The 22,139-nt window shown below is 39.1% G+C and overlaps 1 protein-coding gene across 1 annotated transcript in view; it reads right to left on the reverse strand.

Moving 5' to 3' along the window:
• Positions 1-22,139, reverse strand: part of MANBA (mannosidase beta) — a 147,365-nt gene that overhangs the window by 75,386 nt on the left and 49,840 nt on the right. The window contains 1 exon segment of the mRNA XM_033214886.1: positions 19,138-19,139. Coding sequence (XP_033070777.1) covers positions 19,138-19,139 — 2 coding nt within the window.

Consider the following 22,139-nt stretch of genomic DNA (forward strand, 5'->3'; position numbering starts at 1 on the left):
AATATTTCCTGAGGACTTTGTATGTGCCATGTAGTCCACTAAATGATGGGAATTAAATGGTGACCAGGATAAACATGGCCCCTACTCTCATGAACTAAGAGTCTATAGACAAATTCAAAAGTGTAATAATCAGGACAGGAGAAATAAAAGGCTGTCCTGAGAAATAAAAACAGGACGTCAGAAAGCACATCTAATACACAGAGGGTGAAGAAAGGCTTTCTCTTTTTTTTTTTTTTCTTTTTTTTTTTTGACACAGGGTCTCACTCTGTTGCCCTGGCAGTGGCACGATCATAGTTCACGGCAGCTTTGAACTCCTCAAGCGATCATCCTGCCTCAGCCTTCCGAGCAGCTGGCACTACAGGCATGTGCCACCCCACTTAGCTAATTTTTTTTTTTTTTTTTTACTTTTTGTAAAGATGAGGTCTCACTTTGTTGTCCAGGTTAGTCTTAAACTCCTGGCCTCAAGCAATCTTCCAGCCTCCACCTCCCAAAGCACTAAGATTATAGACATGAGCCACCATGCCTGGCCAAGGAACGCTTTCATTGGAAAGTGGTATCTAGCTGAGACCAGAAGGATGCCTCAGCTAAGTACGGAGGAAGATGATAAGGATTCTAGGCATACAGAAGCATATGAAGGCCCATGAGTGAGAGAGAGGAATGCCATAACAAGGAAATTTGGGTAATAACAAAATTGATGAGGAGGGTCAGCATAATTGAAAAGTTGAGCAGTGTCCAAAGGACGAACAGGTGAGGAGTTTGGCAATTTCACCCCAGATCAATGTAGAGTCATTGAAGATTTTTCATCAAAGAGCATAATCAGACTTGCGTTTTATAAGAATTGCTAAGGGTCCCAGCACAGTGATATAGCAGGATGAATATGAAAGAAGCAGAAAGATAAAATCTCTCTGTGTGCAAAAAGCCTCAGAAAATGCCACTTGGAAAAGCCAGGAACAGAGAGGAGGAAAAGAGTGTTGATCAGAAAGAAGAGAAAACAAGACCGAAGAGGAGAGCTATACGGAAAGAAAGATGAGGGATGAACTTTGGGTGTGGAGTTTAGGGTTGTCAGAATGTTTCAAAAGGGTTTTGAAGTAGAGTTTTATATATGTGCAGTACGACTCTGTCCTCCATTTCCTGTTAAATTTACATTGTTTATATAATGTCTCTGGAATTGGATTTGTGTTTAGTTTTTACTTTTAAACAAGATAGAGCAATGGGACAGACTTGGGACAAGAGCTGGGTGGAAAAAGAGACCCTTTTTTAAAATTACGTAGAAGAAACTGGTGATGAAATCTCAAAAAAGCTTGGAGGTACAGGGGGTTAGAGTCAGCAAAAAAGGTTCTCATTCTTTGCTGCCACAGAAAAAAAGGAGAAGAGCAGTGACTGTGCAGAGGCACTTAAGTTTCTATGATTCATGGCAAAATATGGAGGGAGTTCCTATTTAGTGGCTTCCATTTTTCTCCAAAGGAAGGGGAGGGAGAAGGCTACTATCTGAGAAATACCTTAGAGACCCTTCTCCTACGAATAAAGAAGAGATTAGTAATCATGGCTTTGCTGCAAAAGAAAAAAAAGCTAGGTTTATATGCTGATCAATGACAAAAGACTTCATAACTGGCACTGTTTACAACTGTAGGACCACACCAGGCCTGTTCTAAAGATGACCCCAGCACAGTTTATCATTTGCATCTCCCATCAGCCAAAAGCACAGATTTGATGCACATTGAAGTAAAATTAATCCTGGGCTTAAGAACTATTTTTGTTTATTAAATGATGTATTCTGAGAAACACTAGTCAATGAGCCCTGAATTAGGATTGTTCTGATCCAGTTAATTTTGCAGGTTACTTACCGATAGCCTCCAGGTTTTGAATCTGTCAGCTGGTAGATCAGCTAGTCTACTCGCTCATCAGTGTTTAATTTCCTCTATTGAATAGGTTATCAAACTATGGTCTTTGGGACAAATCTAGCCCACCTCTTGTTTTTATAAATAAAATTGGAACACAGATGCTGTGGACTAAATGGGGACTCCTCCTCTAAAATTCATACGTTGAAGTCCTAACCTCCAGCTTTTTATGAAGTAATAAGGGTGGGGCAGTAATCTGTTAGGATTGCAGCCTTATAAGAAGAGGAAGAAATAGATATCCATCTCTCTCTTTACTATGTGAGGACGTAGCAAGAAGGCATCTGTCTGCAAGCCAGGAAGGGAGCCCTCACTGGAAACCAAATTGGCCAGCACCTTTATCTCGGACTTCCCAGCTGCCAGAACTGTGAGAAATAAACTTCTGTTATTTAAGTCACTCTGCCTATGGTATTTTCTTAGGGCAGCCACAGCAGACTAATATAACAGTCATGCTCATTTGTTTACTTAATGTCTTTGGTTGCCTTTGCAATACAACAATAGAGTTGAGTAGTTGTGACAGATGCCTAAACTATTTTACTGTATGATCCTTAACAGAAAAAGTTTGCTAATCCCCGCCCTAGAATATTCCCCTCCAAAAGGCCATTCTAACCTTTCTTTAAATATCTCTAATGACGAAAAACCTCTGTCTCACAAAATAGCCTTCCCATTTGTGCTAGGCTTGGCTATTGTAAAGACTCCCTTTATGCTGAATTTGAAATATACTTCTCCTTAATATTCACCTAAAGATTTTAGTTCTGTCCTTTCAGCACCTCCTACCAACCAAGCAGCCTCCTGTGTTGTTTTCTGCTACTTCTTCTTTGGTAGGAGAATCAGCTGTTAGTGACAGCCTCTGACAGGAAAACAAATAATGCAGTCCTCAAAGGTCATTGGCAATTTCCCCAGTTTCTCTTGCTTTGAACTTGGAAGGTTCTCGAGCAAGTCTGCACTCCTCCAGAGGATAACCCATTAACACTCCTGAGCACTATTAAATAAACAAACTAAGGTTGTAGAATTAAAAACACAGTATGAAGATCTACGAGCCTACAAAGTTATCACCAGATATACTTAAGAACATATTTTTCCCCTCTCCTCTTCTTTCAAATAGAGTAAACCCCTTCCTTCCAGCAACACATGGAAAAGTAGGTAATTTAGGTTCACAAGGGGCAAAGTCTTAAATAACCAGTAGTTTTCCTGATGTTCTTTGGTCACTCCCTTTCACTTGCTAAATTAAATTTATAAATCGCATAATCCTATTTGCAGGTAAGAATAACTCCATCTTATAAATTAAGCCGCATTTCTAGAATACAGCTCCCTATTATCTCTCTCCTGGCATTACTAAGTCACCATTTCCTGAAGAACACCTATCATCACCAGCTCTCCTGAAGTAAAATGCAAGATCATTTCAAAAATGGATACAGTACTGGGGGTGAGGGCAGGAAAGAAGGATTGCTATATCTTCTAGAATCCCCTACAGAGCCCATCCTTCCAATCACACCACCAAGTTCTGCATTCTCTCTTCACTTTGACTAAACAACTCTGGGCACAAAGAGGACAGGAATTCTTTATCAAAACAGGTGGAAAGGCAATGCTGGCCTGCCCTCTCCACAATTTGAGGTCTTGAGGCCCTCTCTGGCCTGAGGGCTTATTGGTGTTCTCGCTGATGTCCTATGCCCAAGCAGAAGAGATTGAGTTCTGTAGTTTGTTCACATAACCTCAATCAAGAAGGCAACCCAGAGGATGGCAGAGAATGTGGTTCTGACCACTGATTCACTTTAAGGCTTTGCCAGAGATGACTCAGTGAGGGTTCTTTAAAAAAAGAAAAAACAAAGAGCACAACGTGTCTGACCTGGATGGTAATTTGTAGAAAGTGTAAGTACCTACATAGCCTAGATTAATGTATGCTGCTCCTTCATTCAGAGTATCACAAGACAACTGTAGCTCACGTAGATGTGTCCAGTACACCAGCCTTCAAAATCCTCTCTAATATGCCAGCTTCCTCTTACATTCTCATACAGTCTACTCCTTTGCTAAGATGTAGTTGGGGGGAAGAAAGGTCAAAAAAAAGCTTTATTCAGTTGTCTAGGAGAAAAAGTTATAAGGAGAGACATAGAAAGTAGACAAATAAGAGGACTCAGTTACATTACTTCAAGTGTGTCAAAAAGTAACAGGAAGACATACTCCCAAACTATACGCTAAGCCTTGCTTTAATTGATTGTAATAAAGACTCAAGTATCAATGTTTTCATCCAGTCATGTAATGTCTAGTTTCAAGAAAAACTGGGTTGTTCCACACTTATACCCTTACTAGGTGGTAATGACTATTCTAATTTACAAACAAAGGAAAAGAACCACAAAATGTTCGAGGTAGAAGAAACTTGGAGATGTTCTCGTCACTTTGCAAGTGTTTCTGAGGCCCTGACTGCAGAATTTCCCTCCTGAGCCAAGGGACAGCCAAGGGTCCAGGTTTCCTAATTCTGGTGCTCTCGATTTTCCATGAGCCTCTCGCAGTGATGCCTACCAAAAGGAAAGACACTCGCAGGTACACAGTGATTGACATTTGTATATGAATAATGAGGAAAAACAAAAGCAAAGGTACTTTTTGCCTTTCAGAGTCCTAAAGCCAAATGTCGAATATATTCAATGCAAAACAAAGAATTTGGGGGCACTGTAACAATAAATTGTTAGCCTCTTATAAGAGGGTCACTGTAAAAAGGAATACTGAAATGGGCCAGGCGTAGTGGCCCATGCCTATAGTTCCAGCACTTTGGGAGGCTGAGGCATGAGGATCTCTTGAGCCCAGGGGTTTGAGACCAGCCTGGGCTACACAATGAGACCCCCATCTATAAAAATAATTTTTAAATTAGCTGGGTGTAGTGACACGCCTGTGGCCCCAGCTACTTGAGTGGCTGAGATGAGAGGATCGCTTGAGCCCAGGAGGTCAAGGCTAAAGTGAGCCGAGATCGCTCCACTACACTCCAGCCTGTGCAACAGTGTGAGACTCTGTCTCAAAGTAAAAAAGGAAAGAACACTGAAATCTACAAACATAGATAATATGTCTGACCCTCTGCTAAACGTATATTTATATGGTGCCACAGTTCCTGTACTTATCCAAATAGCATCTTTGTAACCTAAACTACCTGATGAGGGCACTAAAACAGTTATGTGAGCATTTCTGTCAAGCAAATGAAATCTATTTCTTGAATAACTACCGTCTGCAAACCTTGACAGGCATTATAAATTATATCCCAATCCAAAAAGGCAAATATGTTGTCTCTAACTCTCTGAACGTACTTAGAAAGACAAAATATACCCAAGGGTCACAGTTAAGAATACAGGATGGCATCGGGAACCATAAGGACTAGCAGGGCAGTGAAAGTTCAGAGGCAGGGCACATTCAAGTCAGCAAGGGATGAATCTGCAAACACTGGTAGATGAAAAAGATGCTTCATCTCATTGCGGGGAAAAGCTATTCAAAAATAGCTGCCTGTATTAGTTTTGCCCTGCTGACCTCCTCACAGCTCCCCCTTTTGCAGGTTCTCCTCTTCCTCCATCTTTAATAGAATATGAAAAGCTGCAGGGAAAGGTAGTCATGTGCATTTAAAGAAACAGTAATGACACCACACTGAAATGACCAAGCCATGGAATTTATAAATTCAAACATAAGATATTTTCCTGTACTCCTGCCAGAATAATGGGACAGACTTAAGCAGCTGCTTTTCAAAGACCTAACCATTGCCTTAGCCAAAAATGTTGGCCCACAGTTAGTTAAAACAGCTGTTTTCCCTTTTCTTCACCAAGCAGCAAGATCTCCTTGCTTACTCAGCAGCACAAAACCCTTGAAAATGAAATCAAGGCAAAAGAGACCCAATGCAAAATGCTCCCTAGAACAAGGATAAGTTAGTAAGCTCCAAAGAAAATTTACTCAAGCAATGAGGAGACTAATCAGAGGAAAAATTATTGAAGCAACGTACCTTCTTTATGGATATTTCAAGCAAAATACCCATAAAGTTATTTTCAAGGGCTATTTCATGAATAAAATAAAGATGAATGAAAAAGTGATTACAAATGAATGCATTAAAAAATAAATGCATGCTTATCAAATAAGCAAGGCTGACAAATCTTTATTTTAATATTATAGTCTCTGTATTAAGCCATAACCCAAGGATTGCAATGCCCTTTAATCTACTGAGCAGGCCAGGGTCTGGCTGAGAGCTAGCCCACACTCCAACTCCATGGCTAGGTCATCCAGGAAGAAGAGAGTGCTTTAGGCTGAGACAGCAAGTAAATTTGGACAGTGTGGTGAAGAGAACATCTTTAAGGTAGCAGAAGTGTTCCAAGCACACGTCAAAGATTCACAGCTCACCTCAGCTCAAGAAGACAAGACAAGGGAGCTGACACGCTGAAAAACATCTCCATATTATTTATTTGTTATATATTTATTACTGTGGTAATAAAAGTGAACAGTGTATTTTTTCAACAGAAAATACCTATTGTAATTTCTAACTCAGTATGTTTATAAAACTTTATGAAAAGTTCATAAAATTAGGCAATCATCCCTTCCTAATAAATGTATGCCCTAGTGTGAATAGTTCACATCAGATTGTAAACATAACAGACCTAGCATGGACAAGATAATCAATAAATGAACATATGTCGGTTTCTTTCTTTCTCTCTCTCTCTCTCTCTCACACACACACACACACACACACACACACACACTTACCATCATTATCACCACCATCCAGGGCCTTCAGTTTTGGACAGATTATTTGCTTATAAATGTCCTTAATCCTTGGAATTGAGACATCTGTCCTTACCAGTTAGCCTCTCCCCATATCTCCTTCCCACATATCTCAGTATCCCAAGTTTAGCCCAGACTTCTCCCTTTCTTCTCCTAAGTGATGAAGTCAGTTTCCCTCCCAGCCCTCATCTCCAAGGGAAAAGGACAGTAGATTCTTGCTGGGTTTCCACACCCACTAAAAAGCATCTGAGTTTCTCTTCCCAATACAGCGTTACTTTTTCACTTTTTAAAGTACTTTAAAGTTACTCTTTCATTTTTTAAGGTAACTATAATAGTTATCAATATTTAAAATCTGATTAGAATATTTCAGAGCTAAGGATAAATCTTTCAAATTAATATTTGCTACTGAGGTTTTAAAGAAAGTCACGCCAATGAACTGGAATCTCGTAATGTTTAGATAAGTCACAGGAATCTTAGAGATAAAGATAAACAGCAGTAATTTCTGCTTTCCTTTGACCTCAGTATTTTTTCCAAATATAAATTGTTTTTATTATTAACTACCTTAAACATTAAGAATATGTGAACATCATTTAGGAAGCTGAAGTTAGGGCAAATCGAACAAATGACCACAGGATATTAAAAAGTGCCAAAGTTTAGAAACCACTATTTCTAAAGACTAAGAATACAGAAAAGAAACACATATACATATATGTGTATACATATATATGTATATGTGTATATATACATATATATACACATATATACTTATACAGGGTATAGTATATATACCCTATATATAGTGTATATATAGTATAGTATATAGAGAGAGTATATGTACTTATACTCTAATTTTATTACATCAAACAACCAAATTGATAACTATGAACTACATACATACTTATATATGTATATACTTATATATACTTATATATATGTATATACATATATACTTACATATGTGTATATACACATATGTATATACATATATACTTATATATACTTATATACATATATAAGTAAATTAATTCACAAGAATTTCACATTAATTTTTTAGTTTAATAGGCTTCCTTCTGTCATACACAATTAAGTTAGGGAACTATGGTCTTTTGATCTTCAGGAGTAAACTCGCTAATTTTAAGTCAAGATATAAATTGAACACTTGAAAAAGCACAAAGATTACAGTATCTCTTTCTAGCCTCAACGGGGGAAGGCAGAAAGTGTCCCACAGACAAATTAGTCTAGGCTTTCACATCAAGTTAGCTGAAGTTACTAGACTAGATTAGTTTGTTTTAATAACTACTTTATCCATTTACTACAGAGGCCCAATATAGAAATTTAGAAAAGACAGTTAAACAGAAGAATAAAATGCAAACCATTTGTAACACTACTACAGAGATAGCTACTGTTTGCATTAGTTTTTGTTTGTTTACTTGTTTGTTTGTTTTTGAGACAGGGTCTTGCTTATTCACCCAGACCAGAATACAATGGAATAATCATAGCTCACTGCAGCCTCAACCTCCCTGGCTCAAGTAATCCTCCTGAAATTGCCTTTACAAAATTATAACTGAGGAAATTATGACAATGAAAGAAATCAGACCTAATCTACTCCATCTTGCTTCTAACATTTAAGCTGTTCTTATTCCTGGCAGTAGGCTGAACTAACTTTGGGAAGGAATTTTGTTTGACTCTGAAACAAAAAGGATAACAACTCTTTCCCGAAAAGACTCCTTCTTGCCTGGGGACCAGTCTGCCTTTGCAGGACTAACAAATTAGCTACAAGATTAGAAATTACAGTTTAGGGGTCATGTAAACTTAATTTTTTAGGTTAATAGGCTTCCTTCTGTCATACACAATTAAGTTAGGGAACTATGGTTGGTCTTTTGATCTTCAGGAGTAAACTCGCTAATTTTAAGTCAAGCTATAAATTGAACACTTGAAAAAGTGCAAAGATTACAGTATCTCTTTCTAGCCTCAACAGGGGGAAGGCAGAAAGTGGCTCCAAGAGTCTGAACCTCCCCAAATTGCTCCTGGGATAACATCAGTATTGTAAAACCTAGATCAGTGCTTGAGATATTTTACAGATCCTGCACTGGATGGATCAGCTGACACTACCCATACTGGTAATCTGGCTCAACCAGTTCTGCCATCCTACCCAGTAAAGAAGACAGCAAGAAAACCTTACTTCACTCCCCTTACGATTCCGTCTCCAACCTGACCACTCAGCATTCCCCACTTTCCAAGCCCCTACCCACCAGATTATTTTGAAAAACTCTGATCCCACCCAGCGTGGTGGCTCACGCCTGTAATCCCAGCACTTTGGGAGGCCGAGGCAGGTGGGTCACGAGGTCAGGAGATCAAGACCATCCCCACTAACACAGTGAAACTCCATCTCTACCAAAAATACAAAAAATAAGCTGGGTGTGGTGTCGAATGCCTGTAGTCGCAGCTACTCAGGAGGCTGAGGCAGGAGAATCACTTGAACCTGGGAGACGGAGGTTGCGGTTAGCCGAGATCGCACCACTGCACTCCAGCCTGGGCAACAGAGCAAAACTCTGTCTTAAAAAAAAAACAAAAAACAAAAAAGCTCTGATCCCCAAATGCTGAATGCTTAGGGGGACTGATTTGAGTAATAATAAAACTCTGGTTTCTCACACAGCCAGCTCTGCCTGAATTACTCTTCCTCCGTTGCAAGTCCCCTGTTTTGATAAATCAGCTCTGTCTAGGCAGCAGGCAAGGTGAATTCATTGGGAGGTTACACTCCCACCTCAGTCTCTGAGTACTTGGGATTACAAGCATACACCACCACACATGGCTAATTTTTTAAATTTTTTGTAGAGACAATGTTTGCCCAGGCTGGTTTCAAACTTCTGGCCTCAAGTGATCCTTCGAACCTGGTCTCCCAAAGTGCTAAAGATCACAAGCATGAGCCACCACGCCCAGCCTTGCATTAGTTTTGACCCACCTCATTCCACACTTAAATTTTAAAAATGAATACATTTTATTTTAAATAAAAATTATATGTATCTTTTTTATTATGAACTCAGCTTTTTAAAAAAAGATTCAGTAACTCTCACAGTGCCTGTCTCCTAGTATACACCAAATAAATACATAAAAGTATCCAGACCACATTAGCTTATTCTTTTATTATTTCTCAACATTTAAACATCTATTGATATCAGCGATACCTACTGTCTTCCAGATAAAAACTGAAAAAAAAAGTTCTGAAGAAACTTCTAAAAGTAGAACTCTCTTAATGTCCTCATGAGCTTATGCTCTAATTTTATTACATCAAACAACCACATTGATAACTATGAAATTAATTAGAAATATAGGAATTACTACTTAACATGCACAAAGCACATCTTCTGAACAGGAAACATATATTTCTCTATGTTAAGTACAAAATATATTACAGTCATAGATTTTCAAAAATGAAGGAGGAGCTTCAAGATGGCAGACTAGCAGCATCTGGTATTTGCCACCTCCACAAAGAAGAACCCCTTCAGATAGATCACCTATCAGAAAACATCGAAATTCAACAGAAAAGTGACAGAAAACAGCTAAGGTAAGGAAGGAGAGAAAAGCAAGGAACCCTGCTTAGTAGGGAGCAGCTGAAAGCCTGGAGAGGCTCCCCAGTGCTGGGAAAAGGTAAGGGAGTTGCCTCCAGTGGTCTACACACCCATCATGGACTCCTGCAATCCTAGCCATGTTGAGAGCACCTCCACCCTCGCAGCCCCCAAGACCAGTAGAGGGAGCTACCAGATATGCAATGGCATTGCTCCAGAGAGGGAGCTCCTAAGCAGTTAAGGCAAGGCACCATTTTGAGAGCCTGGCCCCGACCAGACTGCATGCTGCTTTTGGGCTTAAAAGCCCTACATCTCCACATTCCTGGAGACTTACTGACATCCCCACATGTAGCCAGGCACTGCTGCTGGCTGCTGCCACCAATGCTGAAGCAACTCCACCACCCCCAAGAACAGGGCTGCTACACATTTCAAAACACCCTGTAGAAGGGCTACCCTGCTTATCTCTACTACCTGGGGCGAAAGTGCATGCTCTCCACTCACCTACAGCTATTGCCACTGAAAGCAACCCCATCCTCCCCTGGAGCAGGGTGGCAGCACAGTCACTACTGCCCCCACCCAAGCATTCCACCAGTGCTCTGGATACCATCCTATGCCTGCCTACCACAACCAGCTCCCAGTGCACCACTAGAGGGGTCTGAGGACAGGACTGCCTGGCCTGCCTCTACACTCCCACTCTGTGCCTGAGCAAATGGTCTGGAAGCCTGGGGATCACCCTGCCCCAACCACCACTGTTGGTACCTTAGCACTCCTCCCAGGAGCCTGAGGACAGGCCCACTAAACCTGCAGCTACTACCACAGCTAACATCTGCCTGAATGTGCCACCTACAGGCCTGGGGACTAGCATGCCCAGCCTGTTGCAGCCACTGTCAACACCAATGCAGACTTCTTGGAAACCAGAGGATTCTCCTGCCACCGCTACTGCTGTTTCCCATGCCATACCTGCTGCCCAGGGGCCTGAAGACCCACCCATCCAGTGCTACCACTGCCACTGCCAGCACCCAAGCAGGCCAGTCACCTGGAGGCCGAAGATTCATCATGCTTGGACTCACTAATAACAGTGCCAGCATATATTGCACTGAAGCCCAAGGACAGGCACACTCAGCCTGCTGCTGCCACCAGTGAAGTCTAAGAATTGGCCTCTTGAAGTTCCCATCCCCAGCAAAACTTCACTACAACCTCCACTAACAACTATACTCTAAGCCACTGAGGAAATCACAAACACCACTGATGCTGTTACAGCTGAAGAAATCATATAGAAACTACACTATTGCAAGCACTGAGAATCAAAGCAAAAGTGCCCTACCCAAACAATACCACAGATACATCTTCAGGAAAATTCTTCCCCTGTAAAAGCAAATTCAAAAAATTGGAAGAAGTGGTTGTTACACCAGACGCATGGATATAAACATAAGGACACAAAAAACATGCAAAAGCAAGGAAATATGACAGTTCCAAAGGAACACAATAATTATCCAACAACAGATTCCAATAAAATGCATGAAATCCCATATAAAGAATTCAATAAGAAAATTAAAGACATTCATTGAGATGCAAGATAATTCAGAAAAAAAAAAAAAGAAAAGAAATCAGAAAAACAATTCAGGATATCAATAAGAAATTTACCAAACAAGGGTGGCGCCCAAGATGGCCGAACAGGAACAGCTCCAGCCTCCAGCTCCCAGCATGAGCGACACGGAAGACAGGTGATATCTGCATTTTCAACTGAGGTACCGGGTTCATCTCACTGGGGCACGTCAGATGCTGGTCCGTGGGTGCAGCCCAACCAGCGAGAGCTGAAGCAGAGCAAGGCATCACCTCACCTGGGAAGTGCAAGGGGGAAGGGAATTCCTTTTCCTAGCAAAGGGAAATTGAGACACATAACACCTGGAAAATCGGGTAACTCCCACCCTAATACTGCATTTTACCAAGGGTCTTAGCAAACGGCACACCAGGAGATTATATCCCACACCTGGCCCGGAGGGTCCCACGCCCATGTTGCCTCCGTCATTACTAGCACAGTTGTCAGAGATCTAACTGCAAGGCAGCAGCAAGGCTGGGGGAGGGGTGCCCGCCATTGCTGAGGCTTAAGTAGATAAAGCCACCAGGAAGCTCGAATCGGGTGGAGCCCACCGCAGCTCAAGGAGGCCTGCCTGCCTCTGTAGACTCCACCTCTGGGGATAGGGCAGAGCTAAACAAAAATCAGCAGAAACCTCTGCAGATGTAAAAGTCCCTGTCTGACAGCTTTGAAGAGAGCAGTGGTTCTCCTAGCATGGAGGTTGAGATATGAGAACGGACAGATTGCCTGCTCAAGTGGGTCTCTGACCCCTGAGTAGCCTAACTGGGAGACAACCCCCATTAGGGGCAGACCAACAGATCACACCTCACACAGCTGGGTACACCCTGAGACGAAGCTTCCAGAGCAAGAATCAGACAGCAACACTCGCTGTTCAGCAATATTCTATCTTCTGCAGCCTCTGCTGCTGATACCCAGGCAAACAGGGTCTGGAGTGGACCTCAAGCAAACTCCAACAGACCTGCAGCTGAGGGTCCTGATTGTTAGAAGGAAAACTAACAAACAGAAAGGACACCCACAGCAAAACCCTATCAGTACGTCACCATCATCAAAGACCAAAGGCAGATAAAACCAAAAAGATGGGGAAAAAGCAGTGCAGAAAAGCTGGAAATTCAAAAAGTCAAAGCACATCTCCCCCTCCAAAGGAACGCAGCTCATCACCAGCAACAGAAAAAAGCTGGACAGAGAATGACTTTGACAAGTTGAGAGGAGAAAGCTTCAGTCAATTAAACTTCTCAGAGCTAAAGGAGGAACTACATAACCAGCGCAAAGAAACTAAAAACTTTGAAAAAAGAATGGATGAATGAATAACTAGAATAATCAATGCAGAGAAGATCTTAAAAGAACTGATAGAGATGAAAACCATGACACGAGAACTACGTGACAAATGCACAAGATTCAGTAACTGACTCGATCAACTGGAAGAAAGATTATCAGTGATTGAAGATCAATTGAATGAAATGAAGCAAGAAGAGAAATGTAGAGAAAAAAGAGTAAAAAGAAATGAACAAAGCCTCCAAGAAATATGGGATTATGGGAGAAGACCAAATCTACGTCTGATTGGTGTGCCTGAAAGTGACAGGTAAAATGGAACCAAGTTGGAAAACACTCTGCAGGATCTCATCCAGGAAAACTTCCCCAACCTAGTACAGCAGGCCAACATTCAAATTCAGGAAATACAGAGAACACCACAAAGATACTCCTCCAGAAGAGCAACTCCAAGACACATAATTGTCAGATTCACCAAAGTTGAAATGAAGGAAAAAATATTAAGGGCAGCCAGAGAGAAAGGTTGGGTTACCCACAAACAGAAGCCCATCAGACTAACAGTAGATCTCTCGGCAGAAATGCTACAAGCCAGAAGAGAGTGGGGGCCAATATTCAACATTCTTTAAGAAGAGAATTTTCAACCCAGAATTTCATATTCAGCCAAACTAAGTTTCATAAGTGAAGGAGAAATAAAATCCTTTATAGACAAGCAAATGCTTAGAGATTTTGTCACCACCAGGCCTGCCCTACAAGAGATCCTGAAGGAAGCACTAAACATGGAGAGGAACAACCAGTACCAGCCATTGCAAAAACATGCCAAAATGTAAGTCCATCGATGCTAGGAAGAAACTGCATCAACTACCAAGCAAAATAACCAGCTAATATCATAATGACAGGATCAAGTTCACACATAACAATATTAACCTTAAATGTAAAAGGACTAAATGGTCCAATTAAAAGACAAAGACTGGCAAATCGGATAAAGAGTCAAGACCCATCAGTTTGCTGTATTCAGGAGACCCATCTCACATGCAGAGACACACATAGGCTCAAAATAAAGGGATGGAGGAAGATCTACCAAGCAAATGGAAAACAAAAAAAAGGAGGGGTTCCAATCCTAGTCTCTGATAAAATAGACTTTAAACCAACAAAGATTAAATGAGACAAAGAAGGCCATTACATAATGGTAAAGGGATCAATTCATCAGGAAGAGCTAACTATCCTAAAGATATATGCATCCAATATAGGAGCACCGAGATTCATAAAGCAAGTCCTTAGAGACTTACAAAGAGACTTAGACTCCCATACAACAATAACAGGAGACTTTAACACTCCACTGTCAACATTAGACAGATCAACGAGACAGAAAGTTAACAAGGATATCCAGGAATTGAACTCAACTCTGCATCAAGCAGACCTAATAGACATCTGCAGAACTTTCCACCCCAAATCAACAGAATATACATTCTTCTAAGCACCACATCGCACTTATTCCAAAATTGACCACATAGTTGGAAGTAAAGCACTCCTCAGCAAATGTAAAAGAACAGAAATTACAACAAACTGTCTCTCAGATCACGGTGCAATCAAACTAGAACTTAGGACTAAGAAACTCAATCAAAACTGCTCAACTACATGGAAACTGAACAACCTGCTCCTGAATGACTACTGGGTACATAACCAAATGAAGGCAGAAAGAAAGATGTTCTTTGAAACCAAATAAGAACAAAGATACAACATACCAGAATCTCTGGGACACATTTAAAGCAGTGTGTAGAGGGAAATTTATAGCACTAAATGCCCACAAGAGAAAGCTGGAAAGATCTAAAATGGACACTCTAACATCACAATTAAAAGAACTAGAGAAGCAAGAGCAAACACATTCAAAAGCTAGCAGAAGGCAAGAAATAACTAAGATCAGAGCAGAACTGAGGAGATAGAGACATAAAAAACCCTCCAAAAACTCAAAGAATCCAGGAGCTAGTTTTTTGAAAAGATCAACAAAATTGATAGACCACTAGCAAGACTAATAAAGAAGAAAAGAGAGAAGAATCAAATAGATGCAATAAAAAATGATAAAGGGGATATGACCACCGACCCCACAGAAATACAAACTACCATCAGAGAATACTATAAACACCTCTATGCAAATAAACTAGAAAACCTAGAAGAAATGGATAATTTCCTGGACACTTACACTCTCCCAAGACTAAACCAGGAAGAAGTTGAATATCTGAATAGACCAATAGCAGGCTCTGACATTGAGGCAATAATTAATAGCCTACCAACCAAAAAAAGTCCAGGACCAGATGGATTCACAGCCAAATTCTACTAGAGGTATAAGGAGGAGCTGGTACCATTCCTTCTGAAACTATTCAAATCAATAGAAAAAGAGGGAATCTTCCCTAACTTATTTTATGAGGCCAATATCATCGTGATACCAAAGCTTGGCAGAGACACAACAAAAAAAGAGAATTTTAGACCAATATCCCTGATGAACATTAATGCAAAAATCCTAAATAAAATAATGGCAAACCAAATCCAGCAGCACATCAAAAAGTTTATCAACCATGATCAAGTGGGCTTCATCCCTGGGATGCAAGGCTGGTTCAACATATGCAAATCAATAAATGTAATCCAGCATTTAAACAGAACCAAAGACAAAAAACCACATGATTATCTCAATAGATGCAGAAAAGGCCTTTGACAAAATTCAGCAGCTCTTCATGCTAAAACTCTCAATAAATTCGGTATTGATGGAACGTATCTCAAAATAATAAGAGCTATTTATGACAAACCCACAGCTAATATCATACTGAATGGGCAAAAACTGGAAAAATTCCCTTTGAAAACTGGCACAAGACAGGGATGCCCTCTCTCACCACTCCTATTCAACATAGTGTTGGAAATTCTGGCTAGGGCAATCAGGTAAGAGAAAGAAATAAAGGTATTCAGTTAGGAAAAGAAGAAGTCAAATTGTCCCTGTTTGCAGATGACATGATTGTATGTTTAGAAAACCCCATTGTCTCAGCCCAAAATCTCCTTAAGCTGATAAGCAACTTCAGCAAAGTCTCAGGATACAAAATTAATGTGCAAAAGTCACTAGCATTCTTATACACCAGTAACAGACAAACAGAGAGCCAAATCATGAATGAACTTCCGTTCACAATAGCTTCAAAGAGAATAAAATACCTAGGAATCCAACTCACAAGGGGTGTAAAGGACCTCTTCAAGGAGAACTACAAACCACTGCTCAACGAAATAAAAGGGGACACAAACAAATGGAAGAACATACCATGCTCATGGATAGGAAGAGTCAACATTGTGAAAATGGCCATACTGCCCAAGGTAATTTATGGATTCAATGCCATCCCCATTAAGCTACCAATGACTTTCTTCACAGAATTGGAAAAATCTGCTTCAAAGTTCATAGGAACCAAAACAGAGCCTGCATTGCCAAGACAATCCTAACCAAAAAGAACAAAGCTGGAGGCATCACACTACATGACTTCAAACTATACAACAAGACTACAGTAACCAAAACAGCATGGTACTGGTACCAAAACAGAGATATAGACCAATGGAACAGAACAGAGCCCTCAGAAATAATACCACACATCTACAACGATCTGATCTTTGACAAAGCTTACAAAAACAAGAAATGGGGAAAGGATTCCCTATTTAATAAATGGTGCTGGGAAAATTTGCTAGCCATAAGTAGAAAGCTGAAACTGGATCCTTTCCTTACTCCTTATATGAAGATTAATTCAAGATGGATTAGAGATTTAAATGTTAGACCTAAAACCATAAAAACCCTAGAAGAAAACTTAGGTAATACCATTCAGGACATAGGTATGGGCAAGGACTTCATGACTAAAACACCAAAAGCAATGGCAACAAAAGCCAAAATTGACAAATGGGATCTTATTAAACTAAAGAGCTTCTGCATAGCAAAGGAAACTACCATCAGAGTGAACAGGCAACCTACAGAATGGGAGAAAATTTTTGCAATCTACTCATCTGACAAAGGGCTAATATCCAGAACCTATAAAGAACTCAATCAAATTTGCAAGAAAAAAACAACCCCATCAAAAACTGGGCAAAGGATATGAAGAGACATTTCTCAAAAGAAGACATTCATACAGCCAGCAGACATATGAAAAAATGCTCATCATCACTTGCCATCAGAGGAATGCAAATCAAAACCACAATGAGATACCATCTCACACCAGTAAGAATGGCAATCATTAAAAAAATCAGGAAACAACAGGTGCTGGAGAGGATGTGGAGAAATAGGAACACTTTTACACTGTTGGTGGGACTGTAAACTAGTTCAACCATTGTGGAAAACAGTGTGGTGATTCCTCAAGGATCTAGAACTAGAAATACCATTTGACCCAGCCATCCCATTACTGGGGATATACCCAAAGGATTGTAAGTCACGCTGCTATAAAGACACATGCACATGTATGTTTATTGCCACACTATTCACAATAGCAAAGACTTGGAATCAACCCAAATGTCCATCAGTGACAGATTGGATTAAGAAAATGTGGCACATATACACCATGCAATACTATGCAGCCATAAAAAAAGGATGAGTTTGTGTCCTTTGTAGGGACATGGATGCAGCTGGAAACCATCATTCTCAGTAAACTATCGCAAGAACAGAAAACCAAATACCACATGTTCTCACTCATAGGTGGGAATTGAACAATGAGATCACTTGGACACAGGAAGGGGAACATCACACACCGGGTCCTATTGTTGGTGGCGGGGAGGGATAGCATTAAGACGTAATGTAAATGACGAGTAATGGGTGCAGCACACCAACAAGGCACATGTATACATATGTAACAAACCTGCACGTTGTGCACATGTACCCTAGAAATTAAGGCATAAAAAAATAATAATAATAATGAAAAGAAAAAAAAGAAAAAAAAAGGTATACAAAACAACCAGAAGTCAATTAATAAAATGACAGAAATAAGCCCTCATATATCAATAATAACCTTGAGCGTAAATGAATTAAACTTTCCGCTTAAAAGATATAAATTGGCTGACGGGATTTTTCAAAAACATGATGAAATTATATGCTGTCTACAAGTAGTTCAACTCACCCCTGAAGACATCTATGAACTGAAAGTAAAGGAATGGAAAAATACATTCCATGTAAATGGAAATAAAAAATGAGCAGGCATAGCTATATCTACATCAAATAAAACAAAGTTTAAGTCAAAAAACAGTAAAAACAGACAAAAAAAAAGTCACTATATCATGATAAAAGGATCAACTCCACAAGAGAATATAATAATTCTACATATATCTGCACCCAACTTGGAGCACCCAGATTCATGAAGCAAACATTACTAAATCTAAAGAGAGATAGATTCCAATACAATAACAGTGGGGGATTTCAACATCCTTCACTCGGTATTACACAGATTATCTAGACAAAAAAATTAACAAAGAAACATTGTATTTAAACTGTACTTTAGACCAAATGAACCTAATACACATTTACAAAATATACAATAGCTACAAAATGCACATTCTTCTCATTAGCACATAGCAACAAGGATAGATAATATGTTAGGCCAAAAAATGACTCAACAAGTTTTCAAAAATTAAAATCATATCAAGTATCTTTTCATACCACAATGGAATAAAACTAGAAATCAATAAGAACTTTGAAACCTGTACAAGCACATGGAGATTAAACAACATGCTCTGAAATGACAATCGGGTCAAGAAAGAAATTAAGGAGGAAATAAAAAAATGTCTTGAAACAGATAAAGATTGAAGTACAACACACCAAAATACAGCAAAAGCTGTGTTAAGAGGGAAGTTTATAGCAACAGATACTTACATCCAAAAAGTAGAAAGATTTCAAACAAACAACCTAACAATACTCCTCAAGGAACTAGAAAAACAAGAACAAACTCAACCCAGAATTAGAAGAAGAAAAGTGATAATAATGATCAAAGCAGAACTCAATGAAATAGAGACAAAAAAAAAAAAGCAAAGGATCAATGAAATGAAAACTTTATTTTTGAAAACAAGATTGATAAACCCCTATCTAGACTAATTAAGGAGAAGACCCAAATAAATAAAATCAGAAATGAGAAAGGATACATTACAACTGATACTACAGAAACACCAGAGACTATTATGAACAACTATACACTAATCAACTGAAAAACGTAGAGGAAATAGGTAAATTTCTGGACACATACAACCTGCCAGTACTGACTGACAAAAAAAAAAAATAGAGGCCAGGCACAGTGGCTTATATAATTCCAACAGTTGGAGAGGCCAAGGCAGGAGGACTGCTTGAGAACAGAAGTTGGAAACCAGCCTCAGCAACATAGCAAGGCCCTGTCTGGAAGGCAGGGCAAGGGAAGGGAAGGGAAGGGGAGGGGAGAGGAGGGGAGGGAAGGGAAAAGGAGGAAGGGAGAGGAGAAGGGAAGGGAAGGGAGGGGAGGAAAAAGGAAAAGACAAGGCAAGGTGGAAAAGGAAAGGAAAAAAGGAAGAAAGAGAAAGGGAAAAAAAGAAGAAAGAAAGAGAGGAAGAGAGGAAGGGAGGAGAAAGGAAAGAAAGGGGGAAAGAAAAGAGAAAGAAAGAAAAGGAAGGAAGGAAGGAAGGAAAGAAAAGAAAGAAAGAAAGAAGAAAGAAAGAAAGAAAGAAAGAAAGAAAGAAAAAGAAAGAGAGAGAGAAAGAAAGAAAACAAGCAAATAGTGAACCTGAACAGACTAATAATAAGCAGCAAGACTGAATCAGTAATAAAATCTTAACAGAAAAAAAATCCAGGACTGGGTGCCTTCACTGCCAAATTTTACCAAAGTTACAACGAAGAACTAATACCAATTCTACGCAAACTATTCCAAAAATTGAAGAGGAGATAATTCTCTCTAACTAATTCTAGAGGTCAGCATCACGCTAATATCAAAACCACACAGAGAGGCAGCAACAAAAAAAAAAAAAAGAAGAAAGAAAGAAAGAAAAGAAAGAAAACTACAGCTCAATATCCCTGATTTGCATGGATCCAAAGATCCTCAACAAAATCCTAGCAAACCAACTCCAACAGTACATTAAAAAGATAATACACCATAAGCGAGTGGAATTTATCCCAGGGATGCAAGGATCTTACATTTGCACAAATCAATAAACGTGATACCTCATATCAACAGAAAGACAGAAAACATATGATCATCTCAATAGATGCAGAAAAAGCATTTAATAAAATTCAATATCCCTTCATGATAAAAACTATCAACAAATTAGTCATAGAAGGAGCATACCTCAATATAATAAAGCCTATATATAAAAACCCAGAGCTAACATCACACCAAATGAGGAAGAGCTAAAAGTCTTTCCTCTAAGAATTAGAAAGGGAAAAGGATGCCCACTTTCACCACTCCTATCCAATAAAATGCTGGAAGTCCTATCCAGGGCAATCAAGCAAGAGAAAAACATAAAAGGTATCCAAATTGGAAAAGAAGAAGTAAAATTATTCCTCTTTGCAGATGACATGTTCTTATATCTATAAAAAGTTGGAAGATTCATCAAAAAACTCTTAGATCTGATAAATAAATTCAGCAAATTTGTAGGATACAAAGTCAACATACAAAAATTAGTGTTTCTACACATCAATAATGAACTAGCTGAGAAAGAAATCAAGAAGGCAATCTCATTTACAATAGCTACAAAAAATAAAATACCTAGGAATAAATGTAACCAAAAAGGTGAAAGACCTGTACGAGGAAAACTATAAACGTCTGGTGAAATAAACTGAAGAGGTCACACAAACAAATCGAAAAACATCCCATGCTCATGGGTTGGAAGAATTAATATCATTCAAATGACCACCATACTACCCAAAGCAATCTACACAGTCCATGCAATCAATCACTATCAAAACACCAATGTCACTTTTCACAGAAATAGAAAAAACAATCCTAAAATTCATATGGAACCAAAAAAGAGCTCAAAAAACCAAAGCAATCCTGAGTCAAAGATTACATCACACTACCTGAAAACAGACACATAAACCAAAGGAACAGAGTCTAAACCCCAGAAATAAATCCACTTATTTATAACTAACTGATTTTTCACAAAGGCACCTTGGTCAGAGAACATGCATTGAAGAAAGAACACCCTCTTCAATCCTCTTCAACAAATGGTGCTGGGAAAATTGGATATCCATATGCAAAATGAAACTGGACTCTTATCTCTCACCATAAATAAAAATCAACTCAAGATAGATTAAAGACTTAAACATGAGACCTGAAACAATAAAACTACTAGAAGAAAACATATAAGAAGCATTTCAAGACATCGATCTAGACAAAGATTTTACAGCTAAGATCTCAAAAGCAAAGATAACAAACATAAACATAGACAAATAGTACTATATTAAACTAAAAAGCTTCTTCACAGCAAAGAAAGTATTCAACAGAATGTAGAGACAACTTGTTGAACGGGAGAAAATATTTGCAGACTATCCATTTGACAAGGTACTAACATCTGGAATACACAAGGAACTCAACTGAACAGTGAAAAAGCAAATAACCCCATTTAAAAGTGGGCAAAGGACATGAATAGACATTTCTCTAAAGAAGACATACAAATGGCCAACAGGTATATGCACAAATGGTCAACATCACTAATCATCAGAGAAATGTAAATCAAAACCACAAATACTATCTTACTCCAGTTAGAATGACTATTACTGAAAAGATAAAAAATAATAGATGCTGGGGAGGATGCAGGGAAGAGGAAACATTTATACACTGTTAATCAGAATGTGAGTGAGTACAGCCACAATGGAAATACAATATTTCTCAAGAAACTAATAGTAGAACCATTACCATACAATCCAATAATCCCACTAATAGGTATTTATCCATAGAAAAAGAAATCAATATAACAAAAAGATACCTGCACCCCCATGTTTACTGCAGCACTATTCACAATAGCAAAGATATAGAATCAACCTAAGTGTCCATCAACAGATGAATGTATAAAAAAGAATAAAATCATGTCTTAGCATCATGGATGGAACAGGAGGTCATT

The sequence above is a fragment of the Trachypithecus francoisi genome, unplaced genomic scaffold (assembly GCF_009764315.1).
Source record: "Trachypithecus francoisi isolate TF-2019V2 unplaced genomic scaffold, Tfra_2.0 Lachesis_group1, whole genome shotgun sequence".
Taxonomy (NCBI): Eukaryota; Metazoa; Chordata; class Mammalia; order Primates; family Cercopithecidae; genus Trachypithecus; species Trachypithecus francoisi.